At 47.3% G+C, this 20372-nt stretch overlaps 1 protein-coding gene across 1 annotated transcript in view; it reads left to right on the forward strand.

Annotated features, from left to right (window-relative positions):
* HUNK (hormonally up-regulated Neu-associated kinase) overlaps nt 1–5700 on the forward strand; it is a 105898-nt gene extending 100198 nt beyond the window's left edge. The window contains exon 11 of the mRNA XM_036851392.1: nt 2354–5700. Within this exon, the coding sequence (XP_036707287.1) occupies nt 2354–3012 (659 nt within the window). The 3' untranslated portion in view covers nt 3013–5700. The remainder of the gene's footprint in view (nt 1–2353) is intronic.
* The last annotated feature ends 14672 nt before the right edge of the window (nt 5701–20372 follow it).

The following is a 20372-nucleotide window of genomic DNA, read 5'->3' on the forward strand; positions in this document are numbered from 1 at the left end:
CGGAGGGGGGGCTTAACACACGGAGAGCCGGGAGGCGGGCATAGGGAGCCGGGAGGCGGGCATAGGGAGCCGGGGAGCATCCTGAAGCCAACTGTGGGGTAGGGGAGAGGTTCTCCTTACAGAGGGCGGATGGGAGAGATTGTGGAGTCCAGTCTTTGATCTCTTTGTTTTAAATAGGAAGAGACTGAGGTTCCAGGAGGGCCCTGGCTGTCTGAGATCAACCAGTGGTTCCCTGGGGAAGCAGGAAAATATCAGAGATTCAAACAGCACCAAGCAGCACGGTCCATTTGACTCTGAGACCGGTTCTCACCCAGAGAAGAACAATGCCATTTAGTTCAGTTTCACTCTGCAGCTTTCAGGAAGGCAGGGACCCCACTGGAGGGACTGTGCTTGTCCCTCCTTGGGGGATCCTCCTTTCTGGCTTGGGAACAGGCAGCAAATCCTGTTAGGACCCTTGGCAGTGGCGTCCTATGGATTCCCCAAGGAAAGTCTAGGTCACGGCTGCATATGTGGGGGTAACTTTGCAGCCCCAGAGGTGGAGTGCATTCTTTGATACTTTCCTGGACCAACTGTCCTCTGTTTCTTTGCATTTTTCCTTCCCCCTGGGATTTGAGAGCTTGTTGCTGAGAAGCACCCCGGAGCCTATATAATTGCTAGCACTGACCACTCACTGTGCGGTAGGCACTGTTTCAACTCTTACCTCAACCCAGTGAAATCATTCTCACCCCCATTTCTAGAGACGAGGAAATAGCCCAGAGAGTTGTCCAAAGTCAGAGAGCTGGTGAGTGACGGCATCTAGATTTCCAACCAGGCAGCCTGGCTCTAGAGCTTTCTCTCCTGACCAGTGTAGCCGACTGCCTCCCGGGAAGGATGGGATGAAGAGGAGCTGGCAGTCATGCTCAAGGGTCGGGGCTGGTGACTGTGCCCTTCTTGCGGGGGACACTGCAGTGTCTGGCTCTGTGCCCCGGGGCTGACTCTGAGCGAGGGATCAGTAGGGCGAGTGTGGGGGGCGTCCTCCCAGGATCTGCACCTCTGGGGAAGTGAAGGAAGCAGGACGGCACGGAGGGAGAAGCCGGGCTACAAGTTGGGAGCACGCAGCCATCTCAGGGAGGGACGGGGACCTCACGTGCCAGCTGGAACACTGGAGACGTTAGCCATTGATGAAATTTTCCTTTTCTCTGCCGGTGAATCTCAGGCATCTGTGCTGGCCCGAGGAGGAGGTTTATTTCAGGATCTGTGTATTTATTTATGTAAGGCGAAGGATTCCCAGTGCCCTGGGATGTCCCCGAAATCTCTGCTGGGGGCAGCAGCTTGCTCCTGCCTCCGGGCCCCGACGGGGCCTATGAAATATGATGGTAGGAAAAGGCAGCTAAGATAGGGCCTGTTCCACAGGAACTTGGCTTTACTTCCCTCACCTCCAAACTCGTGGAGGTTTTCCCTTTCTTTTCTGGCAGAGTCTGCAAACCTGGATTCTAGTCTGTGCCAACTTGAGATGGAAACCGTGGGGGTTGGCTGGTTGCCTTAAATATACAGAGGAAGAGTGTTTCACCCCTGTTCAGAATTAGGTGAGGCTCCGGTGAGACAAAAAACCATGAGGGAGCCTTAAAAAGGAAGGGGATTCTGACCCGTGCTACACTGACACGGAGGAACCTTGAGGACATTGTGCCCAGTGAAACAAGCCGTTCACAAAAGGACACATATTGCGGATTCCGCTTATACAAGGGACCTAGAGTAGTCACATTCATAGACGGGTTGCCCCTGGCAACCACTGTTAGATTTGCAAGGTGAAGAGTTCTATTTCACAGCAGTGTGAATGTACTGAACATTACTGAACTGTACACTTAAAAGTGGTTAAGTAATAAATATACACTTTAAAATTCATGTTATGTAATTTTTACCATATTTTTTTTTTAAAAAGTCACAAGGGTAACCCTCCTTCCAGCTTTGATTATCTGAGGACCAGATTTGCAAGTCCTCAGAGAGCTGGTATCCATGTGCTTCCCCAGTTTTGTGGTCGTTCTGTTGAGCCATGGACCTTTTTATTCAAAGGCTCTTCGGCAGGGTCCAGAATTTTAAGCAACCAAAGGAGAACAGATGTTAAGCTGGCGCCATGAGGCAAATCAGAATCCAGGAGGCCTCCCATCACCAGCCTTCTGTGCCCTCCATTCTAGGAAGACCGTCTGATACCCCATGGGGAGAATGGGATGCTGAGGCCATGCACTTCTTGGTTCCATCTGACCTCCCTGGATAACGCACTGTCTTAGTGAAGCTGGAGGTCAGAGCAGGCGGGAGTGGGCCATTGGCACTGTTTGCATGGCCGTCTTCATGTTTCCTTTGCTTTCTTGGTGTGCAGATTCCTTTGGCTGCCGCAATATTTTTCGCAAAACCTCGGACTCCAATTGTGTGGCTTCCTCCTCCATGGAGTTCATCCCCGTGCCACCCCCCAGGACACCCAGGATTGTCAAGAAACCAGAGCCCCCTCAGCAGGGGCCTGGGAGCGCTGGCATCCCTGCCAAGGAAGACCCCCTGATGCTGGATATGGTGCGCTCCTTTGAGTCTGTGGATCGTGATGACCAGACGGAACTGCTGTCCCCGTCCCATCACTATAGGATTCTGAGCTCCCCTGGGGGCCTGGCTCGAGGGAATCCCGGTGAGCGGACGCTCTCTCCCGTCCTGCTGCCTGGAAGCCCGTCACCTCTCCAAACTCCTTTGCACCCCACTCTGGTCTCCTTTGCCCACGAAGATAAGAACAGCCCCCCCAAAGAGGAGGGCATGTGTCCCCCAGCCCCGGGGCCTGGCAATGGCACCACACAGCCCCTGGGGAGCCCGAACTGTGTGAAGAGCCGAGGCAGGTTCCCCATGATGGGCATCGGACAGATGTTGAGGAAGCGGCATCAGAGCCTGCAGCCCTCCACAGACAGGCCCCTGGAGGCCAACATGCCCCCGCTGCAGCCCCTGGCCCCCGTGAGCCTCTCCTTCGACATGGCTGACGGGGTCAAAGGCCAGTGTTAACCTGGGCCAGCGGCGGGGTTCTTAGCATTTCTAAGGAAGGCAATGGAGCCGCTCCCTACATCCGTCAGGGCATGAAGACTCAAAGGCCTCTCACAGAGCATCCTTCACGGTCTCACCTCCTCCTGACATGCGATGTCCCCACAGCTGAAACCCACAGACCCAGAGCCTGTACAGCCCAGTCCCGAGTAGGGCCCCCTGGAGATGCTGGGATCCCCCAGGAGGGTTGGCTGTCTGTGCGTCCAGCTCCAATCACGCACGGCCTCCTTCCTCCCACCCACTCACCAGCCCGCCACCCACCTCCCTCAACTGCGCTGGGGGTGAGAACCCAGCATCGGGCTCTGGGCCACTCAGATTACAGACCCTTCCGAGCTGTTTCTCCACTTCGTGCTCTGTGTGTGCCTCTCAACGGATTGTTCTCTTTTCAGCAGTCAGATGGTGGCGTCACAAACTGGTTCACCCAGGCACGGTTTCCCCTCTTTTCATAGAGGTGGATCCCTGCAGGGGTGGCAAGAGTTGGCGACCTGGAGCACCCAGTCCCATGAACCCCTGGAGAGGACAGGCAGGAACCTCCGAAAGCAGCACCGCCCCCTCTGAGCAAAAAGGGGCATCTGGTCAAAGACTGATCCGAACAGTGGGGACGCCAATGAAAGGAAAGGGCCGATGGGGACACTCATTTGCCAAGCGGGGTCTTGACAGATTTCTTTTCTCTTTTGGTTGAAACTTGCTAATGGTGGAATTATCTTCTCCGAAGATGATTTTTCTTTATGTGATGTCATTAAACCGAAACAACATAATTTTTAAAAACCTGGATGGAGAGATGAGAATTGATTTCACCAAACTCCTGTTCTCACGGGAGGATAAGCGTGGAGGGCATCAAAGCTCACCCAGGTGATGTTTTGAGTGGCTGGTGGCCCACGCTGGCCTGCAGGAGGGGCGAGATCACGGCCGGCCATGTGTTCTTCCCATCGGATCAACAGAGCCCTGATCCTGCTGGAAAGTGTAACACATAGTTACAGGTGGTTATTCGGAAAGAGAGAAGAGAATTAAGGTTGGATATGGATGTACTTGGAAGGCACCATTAGCTCTGTGCCATGTGGTTTTCAAGCTGCCAAGGAAACAGGCATGATTTAGAACTCAGCCAGTTTGCCGTGGGCTGTGAGAGGCTCGTCTGGAGGGCATCACGTTCAAAATACAGTACCGTATCTTCTTTGAGGACAGCAGCATTCCTCACACAGGCTTTGAGTCCATGTTCTGTTTTCACACCTTTTGCCAAGGATGGAACCAAAGATGCATCTCTGGGTCTGTGTCTGTGCCGTCCCTCTGTACGTGTTTTGTGGACCCCAGCGTTGTCTGACCGTGTGTAGCTTGGAGCCCACCGGGGGCTGTCTCCACCGGGGCCTGGGCCCTGGCACTTGGCGGGGACCACTTGGTGGTGAGCAGAACTGGCAAAAGAAGGAGAATCAGCACAGGTTGGATAGAGGTCAGTTCGGAGACGGGTTACACTACAGCCTGGAGTCTTTGACTGTTGGCTGGTGCAGGTGTGGCCAGAAACCACTAATGCGGCCACCCCAGGGCTAGTCCTCCCAGCCCACTGATTCCGAAGAAAGGCCACGGCCTTTGAGCATTTGCAAAGCCTGCCTTCCCTTCCACCGGCAGCCAGCCTGTGCCGGAGAGTAGCGGGGATGGTCCTTCGTTTCTTCTCATTCAGCACTGGTGACCTCCTTCTGCCCCAAACGTCTCTGACTGAGCAAGGCGAGAGCGGATACTTGGCTGTCCCCAGAAGCCACTGCCGTGCCCAGTCTTGGCCGACCTTGACAAGACCTGGGGCTGCTGCATCCCCCCGGATGGGATCACCCCAGCCCTAGGGCTAGGGAGCAAGTCAGGCTCCCCGCTGTTGGTGGCACTCCTTTGGATGGCTCCAGACCGGGTTGTGGAACTTTCCGTTGAAAATAGAGCTTTTTAAGCCGAGAGAAGAAAAGCATCTGAGAAAGTCCCTCTCTCCATTTGACATGAAGTGTTTGGTTTTTGATTGCCGAAGAAGCCTTTTTGAAGGTGGTTTCCAGCTGCAAGTGACGGCTCTGCAGGCTTGCAGGCTGCGTGCCTGTGAACTTGGTCTAGCTCTTTATGTCTCTCTCTTGTGTTTTACTTGCCTCGAGAACATGAGCATTTCTGTGTCGCTGTTAGCTTGCTGGGACGTGCTCCCCGATCCTCGTATGCTTCCAGAACGGCTGCAGGCTCTCCTACGACGGACCAACTGCATCGCCACTGGCAACTTGAACTGTGAACTCAGGTTTATTCCAAACCCAGTGAGAGGTGAGGGGGGAGTGAGGAAGGGGGGAAACTGTATTTTGTGTGTGTGAGCACCTGACAAATCTATGGAATCGAGTGAGAGAAGAAATGTTAATTCTTTATTATTTTATTATATTTATATGGAGACCTTGATTATCCCTTTGGTAAGTACAAGGCGTGTTGTCTCTTTGACCCATGACTGTCTCTCAGTAGTCTGCACCTGTGAGCTGAGTCAGCCTATAGTTACTGCCGGAAGTGACAGCTATCATCGTGTGACATCCGGGAGGAAAAGTCGGCTTTCATCGTACCATCTGGTCATAAGTAAGGACTGTATTTATGTCACCATTATTAAATATATGTACTTTTATAACGACTGTGAAATACACTTTTCCCTCACTATGACTGCTTCATTTATTGGCTGATACATCTTAAAACTAAGAGCACGTTGCAAAATAGTGGTATCGTCTCCTACGTAAAGTTCTTGGCCCAGGAACTGACAGGATACAAGAGGGGATCGAGGTGTGGGTATTTGAGGGCATTTTTGGCTTCGTTTCACTTGCCACAGGGTGTCTGCCAACGTCTATCTGCCTGACATACGGCAAATGGCAGTTCAAGACGAATCAGCATTTTTCTTTTTTTTTGCGGGGGGGTGTGGTCAGGATCTTCCTTGTAGACTCTGAAAATGGCACATGAAGAATGCCATCTGTGAACATTACCTCTAGCTTTTGTCCTTGTTTGAGGGTTGGGGGAAGAGGAGTGATGAGTAGAATGGAAGCGGGGTCCAGACGGGGTGTTTGGATTGGCCCAGTTCTGACTTCATTCATAACTGTTCACAAAACATTTTTCATATCTACAGACTTGCTGAAGCCCTGTGTCCCCCTACAGTGTGGCTCCCCTGTACGGTGTAGCATGGTAGAAAGTGAGAGGCCCGCAGTTTCCACTACGCAAAGCTCGCCCTGAAGTTTGATGGGGTGGGGATGGGGGAGGCAAGAAGGTGTATCTAGTTTTGATGATGATATTTTCTTTTAGGAATCAGAACAATTTAGAACAGAAGGGACCTGAGATCATGGGGTCCAACCCAAGCTTTCTTGAAGAAGAGAAAACTGGGGCCCCAAATGGTTTAAGGACTCTCCAGGGTCCCTGAGTGAGCTGGTCCCTGAGTGGGTCTGGGGGGGCAGGGCACCTTCCTCAAAGAACACAGAGAAATCAGAGAACATGGCCGCCGTGGGCAGAGGGGAAAGTCAACAGCAGATCGAGCCGTCCTTACAGCACGTATCTTTGGGGTTTCCACGTGGGCCAGGTCTTTGCTGTTTGAAGTCATTCTCAAAATTGTGCAGTTTCTTGAGATTCTGAGCATCACACACTTTCCGTCTACCATCAACTCTTTTTTTTTTTTTAAACTCTTTATTTTATATTGGAGTACAGTTGATTAACGATGTTGTGTTTCAGGTGTACAGCAAAGTGATTCAGTTATACATATACATGTATCTATTGTTTTTCAAATTCTTTTCCCATTTAGGTTGTTACGTAATATTGAGCAGAGTTCCCTGTGCTATACAGGAGGTCCTCATTGGTTATCTATTTTAAATATAGCAGTGTGTACATGTCAATCCCAAACTCCCTAACTATCCCTCTCCCCTCCCTTTCCCCCCAGTAACCATAAGTTCGTTCTCTAAATCTGTGAGTCTGTTTCTGTTTTGTAAATAAGTTCATTTGTGTCATTTTATTTTAGATTCCACATATAAGTGATATCATACCATACTTCTCTTTCTCTTACTTCACTCAGTATGACAACTCTTGAAGCTGGACAAAGACTCTTTCTTTCTCAACAGATCTCCCAAGTAAGCAGCCATCCTGGATAGCCTTGTTATCTATGTTAGCTGTTAAAAGGCTGCTGGGTTTTACTAGATTAAGTCAATAAAATACTTTCTATATAGCCATGTCATAACGTGAGACCAATTCAGAAAGAATGTGAGACTGATATTTTTAGGGGGTCTGGAAGCCTCTCGATTATTGTATTTGTTTTCTTTGTAAGACCCTCTAAGTGTTACAGGCACAGTTAGAATAATTCAGAGCAGTACTGGGAGCTGGTTCAATTTAATGTCATCACTTTTCAATGAAAAGAGCATATTTCCTGAGTAGTAAATGAGTGTACTATTTGTGGCAGATTTTTTTTTTTTTTTTTTTTTGTCAAGGGTGCTTTTCAGACACCTGGTTCCAAAGACAAATGGAGTCTGTATTTGCACTTCGTTTCTGTTGACCTGTTTTCAGGGCACACAGTTACCTCTGAGAGCTGATGCCTGTGGCACCAAGGGCCTGGGGGTGGGAAAGGGTGGGGAGCATCTCGGCCTTTGCAATTCCCTTCTACATGTATATCCACGTTTGAACTGGTGTGCGGATAAGGAGGTCTTTGGGGGCATGAGCTCTGGGAGCGCAGAGTAGACTGATGTGCAGCAAACTCAGGGACTAACCAGTGACACATCACAGAGTGGACGGTGCCAGGATGCTGCATTATTTACAGGTGAAAAAAATAAATGGCTCCAATTTAAGGGCCTGAGTTAGTTACACAACATATTCCTTGTTCAGAAGATGGCCCATAGCTGTTTTTTTTTTTAATTTATTTACTTTATTTATTTATTTTTGGCTGCATTGGGTCTTCGTTGCTGCGCGCGGGCTTCTCATTGCGGTGGCTTCTCCTGCTGCGGAGCACGGGATCTAGGCGCGCGGGCTTCAGTAGTTGTGGCTTGCAGGCTCAGTAGTTGTGGCTCGCGGGCTCTAGAGCGCAGGCTTGGTAGTTGTGGCGCACGGGCTTAGTTGCTCCGTGGCATGTGGGATCTTCCCGGACCAGGGCTCGAACCCGTGTGCCCTGCATTGGCAGGCGGATTCTTAACCACTGTGCCACCAGGGAAGTCCCCCCATAGCTATTTTGAAGAGAAAGTCTTTGGCTGATATTATATATAAACCCTCAGGAATAGCAAAATTTATTTTTTCTAGGCCTTGTTACTACAGCCAGCGAACAAAGGGCAGAGTGCAAGCCTGTGTCAGGAATAAGGCTTCTTGTCCAAGGTTAGGTAGTGAATTCACGGCAGGTCTGAAATGAGCGTGCCTTCTGTGATCCTTCTCCAGCGTTCGGCTCTTCTCTGACAACCAGTGTGTTAGATAGATCAGCCTTTGCTATGATAAATTAAACCCCAAATCTCTGTGATGTGTGCAATAAAGCTTTATTTCTTACTTCCACAATCGTTTATGCACTTTGGCTGACTCCAGAGTAGCTGTCCTCTATGTGGTGACTCGGGGATCCAGGCTGCTTCCAGCTTCCAGTTCTGTCCACTGAAAATGAAGCTTCTCTGGCTGCTACAGCCAAGGAAGGGCGAGCTGGAGGGCTTCCACTGGCCCTTGAGAGCTTCATGAGAGCTGGAACTAATCCTATGGCCCTGCCTGTGAGCAAGAGCCTGAGAAATGTGTGGGACCACATGGATATTTTGGGTGCAGTGAATGTTTCTGCCACAGGGGAAGTGCAGATACCTCTCACTTAAAGGTTTCCTAAAATGGGATTGGCCTTTCCCATTGTTACACAATTATGGCACCTCTTCATGTGTAAGGGCTATTTGTTCTAAATAAAGGGATAAGCATTGTTAATTATAGATACTTCCTTTAATTTAACAAGAGTGTTATAAGCGGAATTGTATACCCTCAAAAATTCATATATTGAAGGCCTAACCCCCAGTACCTCAGAATGTGGCTGTGTTTGGATATAGGGCCTTTAAAGAGGTGAGTTTTAAAAAGGCCACCATTAGGGTGGGCCCTAATTCAATCTGACTGGTGTCCTTATAAGAAGAGGAAATTTGGATACACAGAGGGGACACCAGACAGAGGAAAGACCATGTGAAAACACAATGAGAAGGCAGCATCTGCCAGCCAAGGAGAGAGGCCTCAGGAGAAACCCAACATGCTGACACCTGGATCTTGGACTTCTGGCCTCCAGAACTGTGAGGAAATAAATGTCTGTTGTTTAAGCCGCATGGTCTGTGGTATTTTGTTATGGCAGCCCCAGCAGACTAACACGGTGGGGAGGCCAAATAGAAATATTTATATATTCTACAAATCCTACAGATTTTGTCCCATATGTTGAATCTCATTTACCCTTTTCTTGCAACTGAATTACTCCCAGAAAGTTGTCCTTTTTTTGGAGTGAAATTCCACCTTTTCCAAGTGTCCCCGCTATGCTAGACCCATGTGCCAGTTGTTTTCAAGTGTATTTCTTCCTTCAATCCAGAGACCCACAGACTTTTCTGTAAAGGGCCAGATAGCAAATACTTTACGCTTAGCAGATTGTCATGCAGTCTGTGGTATATTCTTCTTTGTGTTTTGTTTTTGTTTTTCTACAACCCTTTAAAAATGTCTGGTGGGAAGACAAAAACAGGCCACAGAGACTTTGGCCCTCAGGCCTCCCGCTTTAATCCTCACAAGAACCCTGGGGAGCGGTCAGAGTGTCTCTATTTTACAGGTAAGTTGAGGTAGCTTTGCCCAGTTCACACAACCAGCACTAATGCCGTCACAGGCCACAGATGTTCAAAATGTCCCACCACCCGAAAAGAAGAGAAAGAGAGCTCCTTCCTGTATTGCTTTTGGTAGATTTCCAGCGCTGGTTCCATCCACGGGTGCAGCGATACTTCAGGAGAATGTCCTGGTCACCAGTCTGCCGCTGCCACGATTCGTCCCCATTTTCGGATTCATCCTGCTTCATCCACGCAGAACAGAGCGTGGCCCTGGTGCTCAAATGACATTCCATTCAGGCCGTTTCCCATTCTCTTTGTGAATGGCCTCTCCAAAATGGGCTCTTGCTTGCTCATAAAAAGAGAGAGCTTAGTCAACATTTGAGGGGAAAAGTCTAAATCTAGAGCAGATGTGTAGCTGCATGATGTCTTGTAGATGAATCATGACCATTACTCGAACCTGAATGACACGATGTCGCCACCGGCTGGACCAGCGTCCCCTCCACTGAAAGAGGAATCGTGCCATCTGAGTCAGAGAGCCCCAGAGGGCCCATTCAGAGCCCCTCCCACCATGGCCACTTCAATTACGTGAGCCATTCTCACTTTCAGAGCCTTTGGGGCCAAGTCACAGAATCACAAGGACCTTGGGGTCACCTAGTTCCTGGGCTTAGTCCCCCCCAGGAGCTTGGGGCAGTCCACAAAGAGCAACAGGAAACATGGGTTCTCAAGATAAGCACGAAGCAGCTTCTTGGAGCAGAGCTTTTATAACTCACTGCTAATTAAAACAATTTTTTTTTTTTTTTTTTTACTTAAAACTAACATATGTCATGTATTCAGATGCAAAATTAGTGTGAATATTGTGAATCCACCCCTGATTGTCCTCTCTGCTTTGGATATTTCAGGGGATAATTTTAAGAGGCAGAGTCAGGGTCAACCTCCCTCATTTACAGATGATGCTTTTGAGGCCAGAATGGAGAAATAAGGCATGAGGAACTCAAACTTGTCATTGGCAACATCTGCCTCCATGGTCCGTTCTCTTCCCACCGCCCTGCGTGAAGAGCCCAGAATTAAAGGAGGGGCTGGGGATGCTTAGGAGTGTCACGATGTCTGGGGTCTACTCGTTCCCTCTTGCAAATTTTGGGCCACAGAGAGGGTGGATAATAGAAAGAAGGAAATTGATTTGTGAGGAGTATTTGAAGGAAGAGGGTATGTGTAACTGCTCTCTCCACCTTCCCAAGCATGGTTTGTCTTGCCCTTCTCTGGGTACTCCTGGTCCTCCACGAGTACATCCAACACAGGGATGGATGGGTGGGTGGATAGTAGATAGATGGGTGGGTAGACGAGTGAGTAGATGATGAATGGATGGGTAGGTGGTGGATGGATGGGTGGGTGGATGGGTGAGTGGCTGATGAATGGATGGGTGGGTGGTGGATAGATGGGTGGGTGGTGGATAGATGCGTGGGTGGATGGTAGATGGGTGGGTGGGTGGATGGGTGAGTGGCTGATGGATGGATGGGTGGGTGGTGGATAGATGCTTGGGTGGGTGGTAGATGGATGGGTGGGTGGATGGGTGAGTGGCTGATGAAAGGTTGGGCAGGCGGTGGATAGATGGGTGGGTGGTGGATAGATGCGTGGGTGGATGGTAGATGGATGGGTGGGTGGATGGGTGAGTGGCTGATGGATGGATGGGTGGGTGGTGGATAGATGCTTGGGTGGGTGGTAGATGGATGGGTGGGTGGATGGGTGAGTGGCTGATGGATGGATGGGTGGGTGGTGGATAGATGGGTGGGTGGTGGATAGATGCATGGGTGGATGGTAGATGGATGGGTGGGTGGATGGGTGAGTGGCTGATGGATGGATGGGTGGATGGTGGATGGATGGGTGGGTGGTCGAACTGATGCATGAATAGTATTAAGAGTAAATGTGGAGAGGAGTTAGATGACTTCAATTAGTGGATGGCTGAAGGGCACTTCAGGGAAAGGAAAATACTGCTCTAACCCAGAGTATAAGCCCGCAGATATATCATAAACGTTCAAGCAGAGGGCCTGGGAAATAAATAGGGCTCTCAGTTTGGGTACCAACATCCTTCACAGAAGACGGCCAGAGTACTGCCTCCTCCTAATATTGGTCCATTCGCCATCCTGGAAACAAGTAATCATGGGCCTTGGTTGTGTGGTGAAGCCATTGTCCCCATTTCTTAAAGGCATGTATGTCCACTTGACTGTTTTACTTTGGTGACTGTATAGAGATTTGGCAAGAAGGTGAGGCGATTATGAGAGAAGCTGGGACAGTTACCTGGCCTCCTCCTCCCCCCACATGGTTGCTTACTAGCCTAGTTTACTGAGGCCCAAACTCTTCTCTGTATCCTAATACTGACTCTGAAATGCTCCTTCTTATTTACTTTCATATCTTGTCATCCCAATCTTTCAGCTCTGTTGCACACAAATCATCTAAAAGCTACACACAGATAATGCATTTTTACAAGGGAGATAGAATGTCTCACCCCAGCTGACCTGGTCTCTTCCCCTCTGCTATGGGCTGAATTGTGTCCTCCCACAATTCATATATTGAAGCCCTAATTTCCAGTATCTCAGGATATGAATATATTTGGAAATAGGGCTTTTAAAGAGGTAATTAAGTTAAAATGAGGTTGCTGTTAGGGTGGGCCCTAATCCAATGTGACTGATGTCCTTATAAGAAGAGGAAATTTGATCACACAGAGAAACACCAGGGATACACAAGCACAGAGGAATGACCATGTGAGGACACGGGGAGAAGGCGGCCATCTGCAAGCCATGGAGAGAGAGGCCTCAGGAGAAACCAACCTGCCAGCCCCTTGATCTTGGACTTCCAGCCTCCAGAGCTATGAGAAAATAAATTTCTGTTGCTTAAGCTGCCCAGTCTGTGGTATTTGTTATGGTAACCCTTGCAAACTAATACACCCACATATTCCGGGTGTGGAAATAATGAAGACTACCCAGTGAGAACAGACAGAGGCTATTTCTCAGAGCTCGCTGTAGCAAGGGAATCAGAACCATCTCAACAGCAGGCCGGGGAGTGGGAAAGCTTCGTAGTGGGATCAAGGGAAGGCTTCAGGTGTGCCCCGATTGGAGGCGGTTGTCATGGAGAAGCTGGAGACAGACTAACTAGAAGCAGGGCATCCTACGTGATTGGCTAGGGGAACACAGCTGGCTTCTTCTGGTTGGTTTGGAGTTGGAAGCAGAGACAAAACTAGGGAAATAGGCAATCACTGACCAATTCCTGACCTGCTGGGCTGATTGTTGCAGAGGGTGTAGTTTGGTTTTGCAGGTTGGTTACATCGGAGGTTGAAACTTAAGAGTTCCTCTGAGAGCTTTATAGCGTCCCACCCCTGGGCATATACCCAGAGAAAACCATAATTCAAAAAGACACATGCACCCCAGTGTTCATTGCAGTACTATTTACAGTAGCCAGGACATGGACGCAGCCTAAGTGTCCATCGACAGAGGAATGGATAAAGAAGATGCGGCACATATATATAATGGAATATCACTCAGCCATAAAAAGGAATGAAATTGGGTCATTTGTAGGAACGTGGATGGACCTAGAGACTGTCATACAGAGTGAAGTAAGTCAGAAAGAGAAAAGCAAATATTGCATATTAACGCATATATGTGGAATCTAAAAAAAAAATGGTATGGATGATATTTGCAAAGCAGAAATAGAGACACAGACGTAGAGAACAAATGTATGGATACCAAGGGGGAAGGAGGGGTGGAATGAACTGGGAGATGGGGATTGACATATATACACTACAGATACTATGTATAAAACAGATAACGAATGAGAACCTACTGTATAGCACAGGGAATTCTACTCGTTGCTCTGCAGTGACCTAAATGGGAAGGAAATCCAAAAAAGAGGGGATATATGTATACGTAGAGCTGATTCACTTTGCTGTACAGTAGAAACTAACACAACACTGTAAAGCAACTATACTCCAATAAAATTTTTTTAAAAAATGAAGGATTGAATTCAAAAAAAAAAAAAAGGAAAAAGAAAATCAGAGTTCCATTTTCCATTTGTACAATATATCCTGTACCTCACTGGTGTTCTCATTCCATTTATCTGGCTGTGTTAGTCTCTGAGGACTGCTGTAAGAAATTACCACAAGCTTGGTGGCTTAAAACAACAGAAATGTATTCTCTCACAGTGCTCGAGAAGAGAGTTTGAAATCAAGGTTTCAGCAGGGCTGTGCTCTCTCTGAAGGCTCTAGGGGAGGACCTTCCCTTGCCTCTTCCAGCTCCAGGTGGTTCTTGGCAATCTTTGGTATCGTTGGGCTATAGACTCATGACTCCAATGTCTGCCTCCATCGTCACTTGTCGTTCTTCCCTGTGTGTCTCTACATGGCCTTCTTACAAAGACACCAGTCATTGGGTTGGGGCCCTCTCTAACGCAGTATGAACTCATTTTTAATTATATCTGCAGTACTCCTATTTCTAAATCAGGTCACATTCTAAGGCTCCAGGTGGACGTGAATTTTAGGGGAGACACTATACAACATACTATACTGGTTAAGGACTCTCTTCTGCTGTCACCAGGGCCAGAGGCCTGGCAAGTCTGGACCTGACACAGGGCCTTGGGCACCATGGGGGAGTCAACTCTGTGAAGTCTCGAGATGTTCAGAACTGAGCATGTTAGGAAGTGATGCTTTGGGTGGGAACTTTGGGATGCTCAGAGGCGGGGAGGAGAGGAAACCACATCTGACCATGTGGAGTGATTGGCAGGTCCACCCCAAGGAAGGCGGACACTGGGGCCAGGTTGATGATCTGGTCACCTCCTGACATAGACTTTCACAAAGAGAGAGACAACCCTCGGTGGGGGGGGGATGCTGAATTGTGGGAATGCTGCGTCCAGGGGTTTATGAAGTCTTGATTCTCCACAAAATCCATGGATCAACATACTGTTTGTCCTAAAACTCTATCTTCACATCAGAATATTCTCTGGAGTTTCAGGCATGTTTATCAAGCCCCAGAGAAGGACCACATTCAACTCAGTGTATCCAAAACAAATTATCTCATTCTTCAGACCAAATTCTCCTGGTCTCCCTCTTGCAGTGAAGGGCACCACAGATGCCTCCTTGCCCAAGCCCCATCCTAAGCATCATCCTGGACCACACTCTCCCCTCACCTCCCACTTCTAGTGTATTCACAAATCCTGTTAGTTCCACCCTCCAAAGACGAAGGGCTACCAAGGGCTAGTATGAACTCCACATGGAGGTATGAAATCCACTCTCCTCTCATGCCACTTAGCATGGGGCAGTGGAAGATGCATCAAATCCAGAACCACCTGCAAAATAAGAATTTGGGGTAATAAGGTAAATGAGGATTAAATAGTTAATATATGCAAGACACTTAGAAGAGTCTGGTACAAAGCAAGTGCTATAGGCGTGTAAGCTATCTTGTGGCAGTTTGCTGTGCTGTTGTACAGAGTACCAGAGTCGAGGGGCCTGCGTCCTCAGCCTCGATCCGCATTAAGGAGCTATGGACAAGTTGCCCCACTCTCTAGGGAGAGATTCCTCACTGAAATAAAACAAAAACAGTTGAGTTCAGCCCCTTGAGAAACTGAACTCGTGTTCTAGCATTGCTGCCATTTTTCAGAATGTTTTTGTGGAATTCTGTTTTAGTATTTCTCTTGGAGTTCAAAGTATTCTTTTTTTTAATTGACTTTTTATTTTGGAAAAATGTTAGATTTACAGAAAAATTACAAAGATAGTACAGAGAGTTTCCCTTACCTGGATATTCCTTACCCAGTTTCCCCCATTGTTAACATCTTATTTTATTAGGGTATATTTGTCACAACTAAGAAACTGACATTGTTGCATTACTATTAACTAATCTCCAGACTTTATTTGGGTCTCATCAGTTTTCCCATTAATAGGACAATTTCTGTCCCAGGATCCAATCCAGGACACCACATTGCATTTAACTGTCATGACTCCCCAGTCTCCTCTGGCCTGTGGCAGTTTCTCGATCTTTTGTTGTTTTTCATGACCTTGCGGGTCTCAAGGAATACTGGCCAGGTGTCCTGTAGAATGTCTCCTAATCTGGGTTTTTCTACTGGTTTCCTCATGATTAGACTAGAGTATGGGTCTTTGTAAGCAATTCCATGGAGGAGAAGTACCCTTCTCAACGCATTGTATCAGGGCGTACCTGGGAGCCACATGGCAACATAATGATATGAACCTCAATCATTTGGTTAAGGTAGAGTTGTCAGGTTTCTCCGTTGTCAAGTTCCTGTTTTTCCCTTTCTCTAGTTTTTGGAAGCCAGTGACTAAGTGAGAAGAGGGGAAACCAAGCTTCACCTCCGGGAAGAGGGAGTATTACATACATTATTTGAAATTCTTCTTTAAGAAAGATATGTCTCTTTTTGCCCATTTGTTTGTTTATTCAGTCACTTATTAATATCAGTATGGACTCGTGGTTTATAAATTTATACTTTAGGTTATAATCCAATATACATTATTTATTTTGTTGCCCAAATTGTTCCAGTTTTGGGTATTGGGAACCCTTTCAGGTTGGTTTCTGCATCCCTTTGACATGCTTCCTCCCTTCTGTTTTTTTAACACTCCCTTACTTTCTGGCATTCTAAGATGCTCCAGGCTCATCTTGTATTAATACTTTCCCTGCCTCTGTCCTAGAAGCAGCCATTTTTCCAAGGAGCCCTGATTCATTATGTTCTTTTGAATGCCACCAACAGTGCCAAGTCCAATTCCTTTGTGAGTGGATTTAAAAAATATTTTAATAACCAAACATCATTTGGAATCTTATCTGGTGACATAGATTGGTAATCAAGTGAGTTAAATAATCTCTTTCATCAAAAACTATGTGACAGAAAGTAAGTGGTGAACCAAAGCAATGGCATGGTTGAGAAGCAAATCACAGCCAGTCTTTTTTTAAAAAGTATTTAACATTTCTCAATGACTTCTGTGTTTATGCATTTAAAAAATCTGATCAACTCTCGGCTTTTGTGGGATGAATTAAGCATGAACAACGTCACTGATGCAAAAGAAACAAATGAACACTTCCTTCCCTTTTGCTTTTGAAAGGGGTGTTTTTCTTAAGTCTTAAGGATGTTGAAGTTTTCCACCATAAATGTTGAAACTTAGCTTCTGGATCATAATAGAAACACCACGTTCCATGATTAGTTACTATTTTTCTCAAAAACATGTGTGCTTGTTCACTTCTTCAAACCCGCCTTGAAAAATTAGAGCAAATGCCAAGGCTTTTTAGCTTTAAGTTCATGAATTAAAATTCTTGGCAAGTTTTCACAGAAATCTCTCTAGTGTTCAAGTCCTCTTCCATCTGACTGTAACACTTCAGCCATCATGCTCACAATTAATTGTCCAGCGTGCCGATCTTTCAGCATTTCCACTGCTCTTTTGAGTGAGAAGGCAACTCCCCGTTCTCCATCGCTGAACCAGCTCCTTCCTTTCTCAAGCCTTCCGTGACAATCAAGAGCTCTCTTCTTTGCCATATGTTCTTGGCTTTTTCTCCCAATGCTTTCTTTTGAAAAAAAAGTCAGATGTCTAGCTTGCCCATTGTTTTATTTTATACAAAATTGGAGACTCTTTGCTCTTAAAACTGCCATCATTTTTACTCAGGCATGAAGCAACATGCACATCTTCTTCAACCCCCTGGCGCAGACCTGTCTGCTTGGTGTGGGAAATCCTGCAGCCGTCAGGCAAAGGCAGGTTACAGCAAGTCCCTTTTAAGATCAGTCTTTGACTTCCACAAGTCTCACGGGCCACCCCTTTGGATACACAGAAATCCACTGCAGTGGATGGACAGATATTCGTGGTGCAAAGGTCAAAAATGTTTGTCTTGTGTACGATGATTAATTTTACCTGTCAACTTGTCTGGCCATGGAGTGCCCAGATTCAACATTATTTTGGGTGTGTCTATGAGGCGGTTTCCAGAAGAGAGTCGCATTTGAATGGGTGGACTCAGTAAAGCAGATGGTCCTCCACAAGGTGGGTGGGCATCAACCAATCCATTGAGGGCCTGAATAGAACAAAAGGCGGAGGAAAGAGAGATTCTCCCCTTTTATTCCTGCCTCACTGCTGGAGCTGGGACATCTCATCTCATCTCTGGCCTTTGAACTGGGGTTTATACTAGATGCTCCCCTGGTTCTCATGTCTTTGGACTTGGACTAAATTATATCACCAGCTTTCCTGGGTCTCCAGCTTGCAGAGGGCAGACTGTGGGATTTCTCAGTCCCCAATTCCTCATGATAAATCTTTCTCTCTCTCTCTCCCCATATGTGTGTGTGTCTGTGTGTGTGTGTGTCTGTGTGTGTGTGTCTCTCTCTCTCCCCACATATATGTGTGTGTGTTGTGTGTGTTTGTGTGTGTGTGTACACCTCTATAGGTATATATGTTCTATTGGTTCTCTTTCATCTGGAGAACCCCGACTAATACACTCTCCTTAGAAGGACCACATGTCATCTGGCTAGGAACCACCGCCAGAAGTTCCCCACCAAGCTGTCTTCTGTAGAGCCTCATACACCACAGCGAGCCCCTCCAGTACTGCCCTACCTTGACCCAACACTATTCCAACTTGGATCTCTTCCCCTTCTCATCCCAACATATCCAAACTTTTTGAAGATGTTCTCACATTTGCTGCTTCCATTTCTTCACTCTGTTCCATCCACCAGGCACCACTGCCTTCTGGCATCTTCTCCCACTGTGTCATTGAAATTGCTCTCCAGCATCATTAGGAACTTCCTCATTGCCAAATATAATGAGTATTTTTCATTTATTTCACTGGACTGTCTCTGTTATGGACTGAATTGTGTCCCCCTGCCAAATTCATGCATTGATGCCCTAACCCCAATGTGACTGTATTTGGAGATGGGACCTTTAAGGTGGTAATTAAGGATAAATGGGGTCATAAGGGTGGACCCTAATAGGATAGAACTGGGGGAACTTATAAGAAGAGGAAGACACATCAGGGATGCACAAACACAGAGGAAAGAGCATGTAAGGACACAGTGAGAAGACTGCCATCTATACAAGCCATGGAGAGAGGCCTCAGGAGAAACCAACCTTGCTGACACCTTGATCTTGGACTTCCAGCAGTATTTTGTTACAGCAGCCCTAGCTGACTCATACACTTTTTTCCCTAGAAACTCTCTACTCTCCCAGTTCCGTGATTCTCCTCTCATCTCTTTGACTCTTCCTTCTTTGTCTCCCTCTGGATTTCCTCTCCCCTCACTGCTTTCTAAATGCTGGTGTCCCCACCTCCCATCCCCAGACACCTCACTCACTGTCATTGTTTCAGATCCTCCCTCCAAGCCAAAGTTGTTAACATCTATATCTCCCTGAACTTCAGACATGAGCGTTCAGTCTCTGGTTGGAAATCTCAGCAATCTCATAGGCACCTCAAAGTCAACATGTGCAAAGCCAGACTTACCAGTGTCCCCTCTGAATCTGCTCTCTTTCCTCCATTCTGTTTTCTTCTGCCCTGAGGCCCGCAGGCCAGAATCCTGGCTCTTGTGCTTGATTCCTCTCCTTCAGCTCCCACGTTCAACCAACCTCAGGATCTTGCTTCTTCCACCCCTTCATTGAAGCCACTTCCTTTCAATAGCCTTTACACCAGTCTTTATCATCTTGGGTCAAGCCTATTGCAACAACCATCTCACTGGTCTCCTGAAATCCACCCTTCATCCACTTGGTCACTGATCTTCCTAATATTAAACTCTGACCATGTCACTCCCCTACTTACAGACCTTCATTGACTCCCTAATAGCCACAGGCTACAACCCCCACTGCTTAGCAAGAACACAGGGCTCTGTGCAACCTGGTCCCTGCTTATCTTCCAAGCTCAACTCTCACCATTCCTTGTCTGTAACTGTGCTTTAGCCATGCTCAGCTGCTTGTATTCCAACACACATATCTGCTGTCTTCTCTGCTGGGTCCCTCTCTCCCACTTTTCCTGCCCATTTTGTAAGACTACGTCCAATGTTCTCTTATCAAGGAGACATCATTGTCCCCACTCCTACCATCCTGGAGTGGGTCATCATATGCCTGTATTAGTTTCCTATTGCTGCTTAACAAATCACCACAAACTTAACGGCTTAAATAATACAAATGTATTCTCTTACACCTCTAGAGGTCAGAAGTCTGAAATGAGTCTTATGGGACTAAAATCAAGGTGTTGTCAGGACTGGTTTCTTCTGGAGGTGCTGTTTTCCTGCCTTTTCAGCTTCTAGTAGCTGCCTGTGGCCACTTCAAAGTTATATCACTCTTATCCCTGCTTCCTTCATCATACCTCTTTTTTCTGACTCTGACCCTCCCTTCCATTTGGTAAGGACCTCTGTGATTAGATAGGGCCCACCTAGATAATCCAGGGCACTGCCCCCATCCCCAACATGGTAACATCTTTATATCCTTAAGTTAATCACATCTGCAAAGTTCTTTTTGCCATAAAAAGTAATACTTATAGGTTCTGGGGATTAGGATGTGGATATTTGGTGGGGGGCATTATTCAGTCAACCACAACACCCCTCTCTGATTCTCCCATAACTATTGATGCA

Source organism: Balaenoptera musculus, chromosome 4 (genome assembly GCF_009873245.2).
Source record: "Balaenoptera musculus isolate JJ_BM4_2016_0621 chromosome 4, mBalMus1.pri.v3, whole genome shotgun sequence".
In the NCBI taxonomy this organism is placed as follows: domain Eukaryota; kingdom Metazoa; phylum Chordata; class Mammalia; order Artiodactyla; family Balaenopteridae; genus Balaenoptera; species Balaenoptera musculus.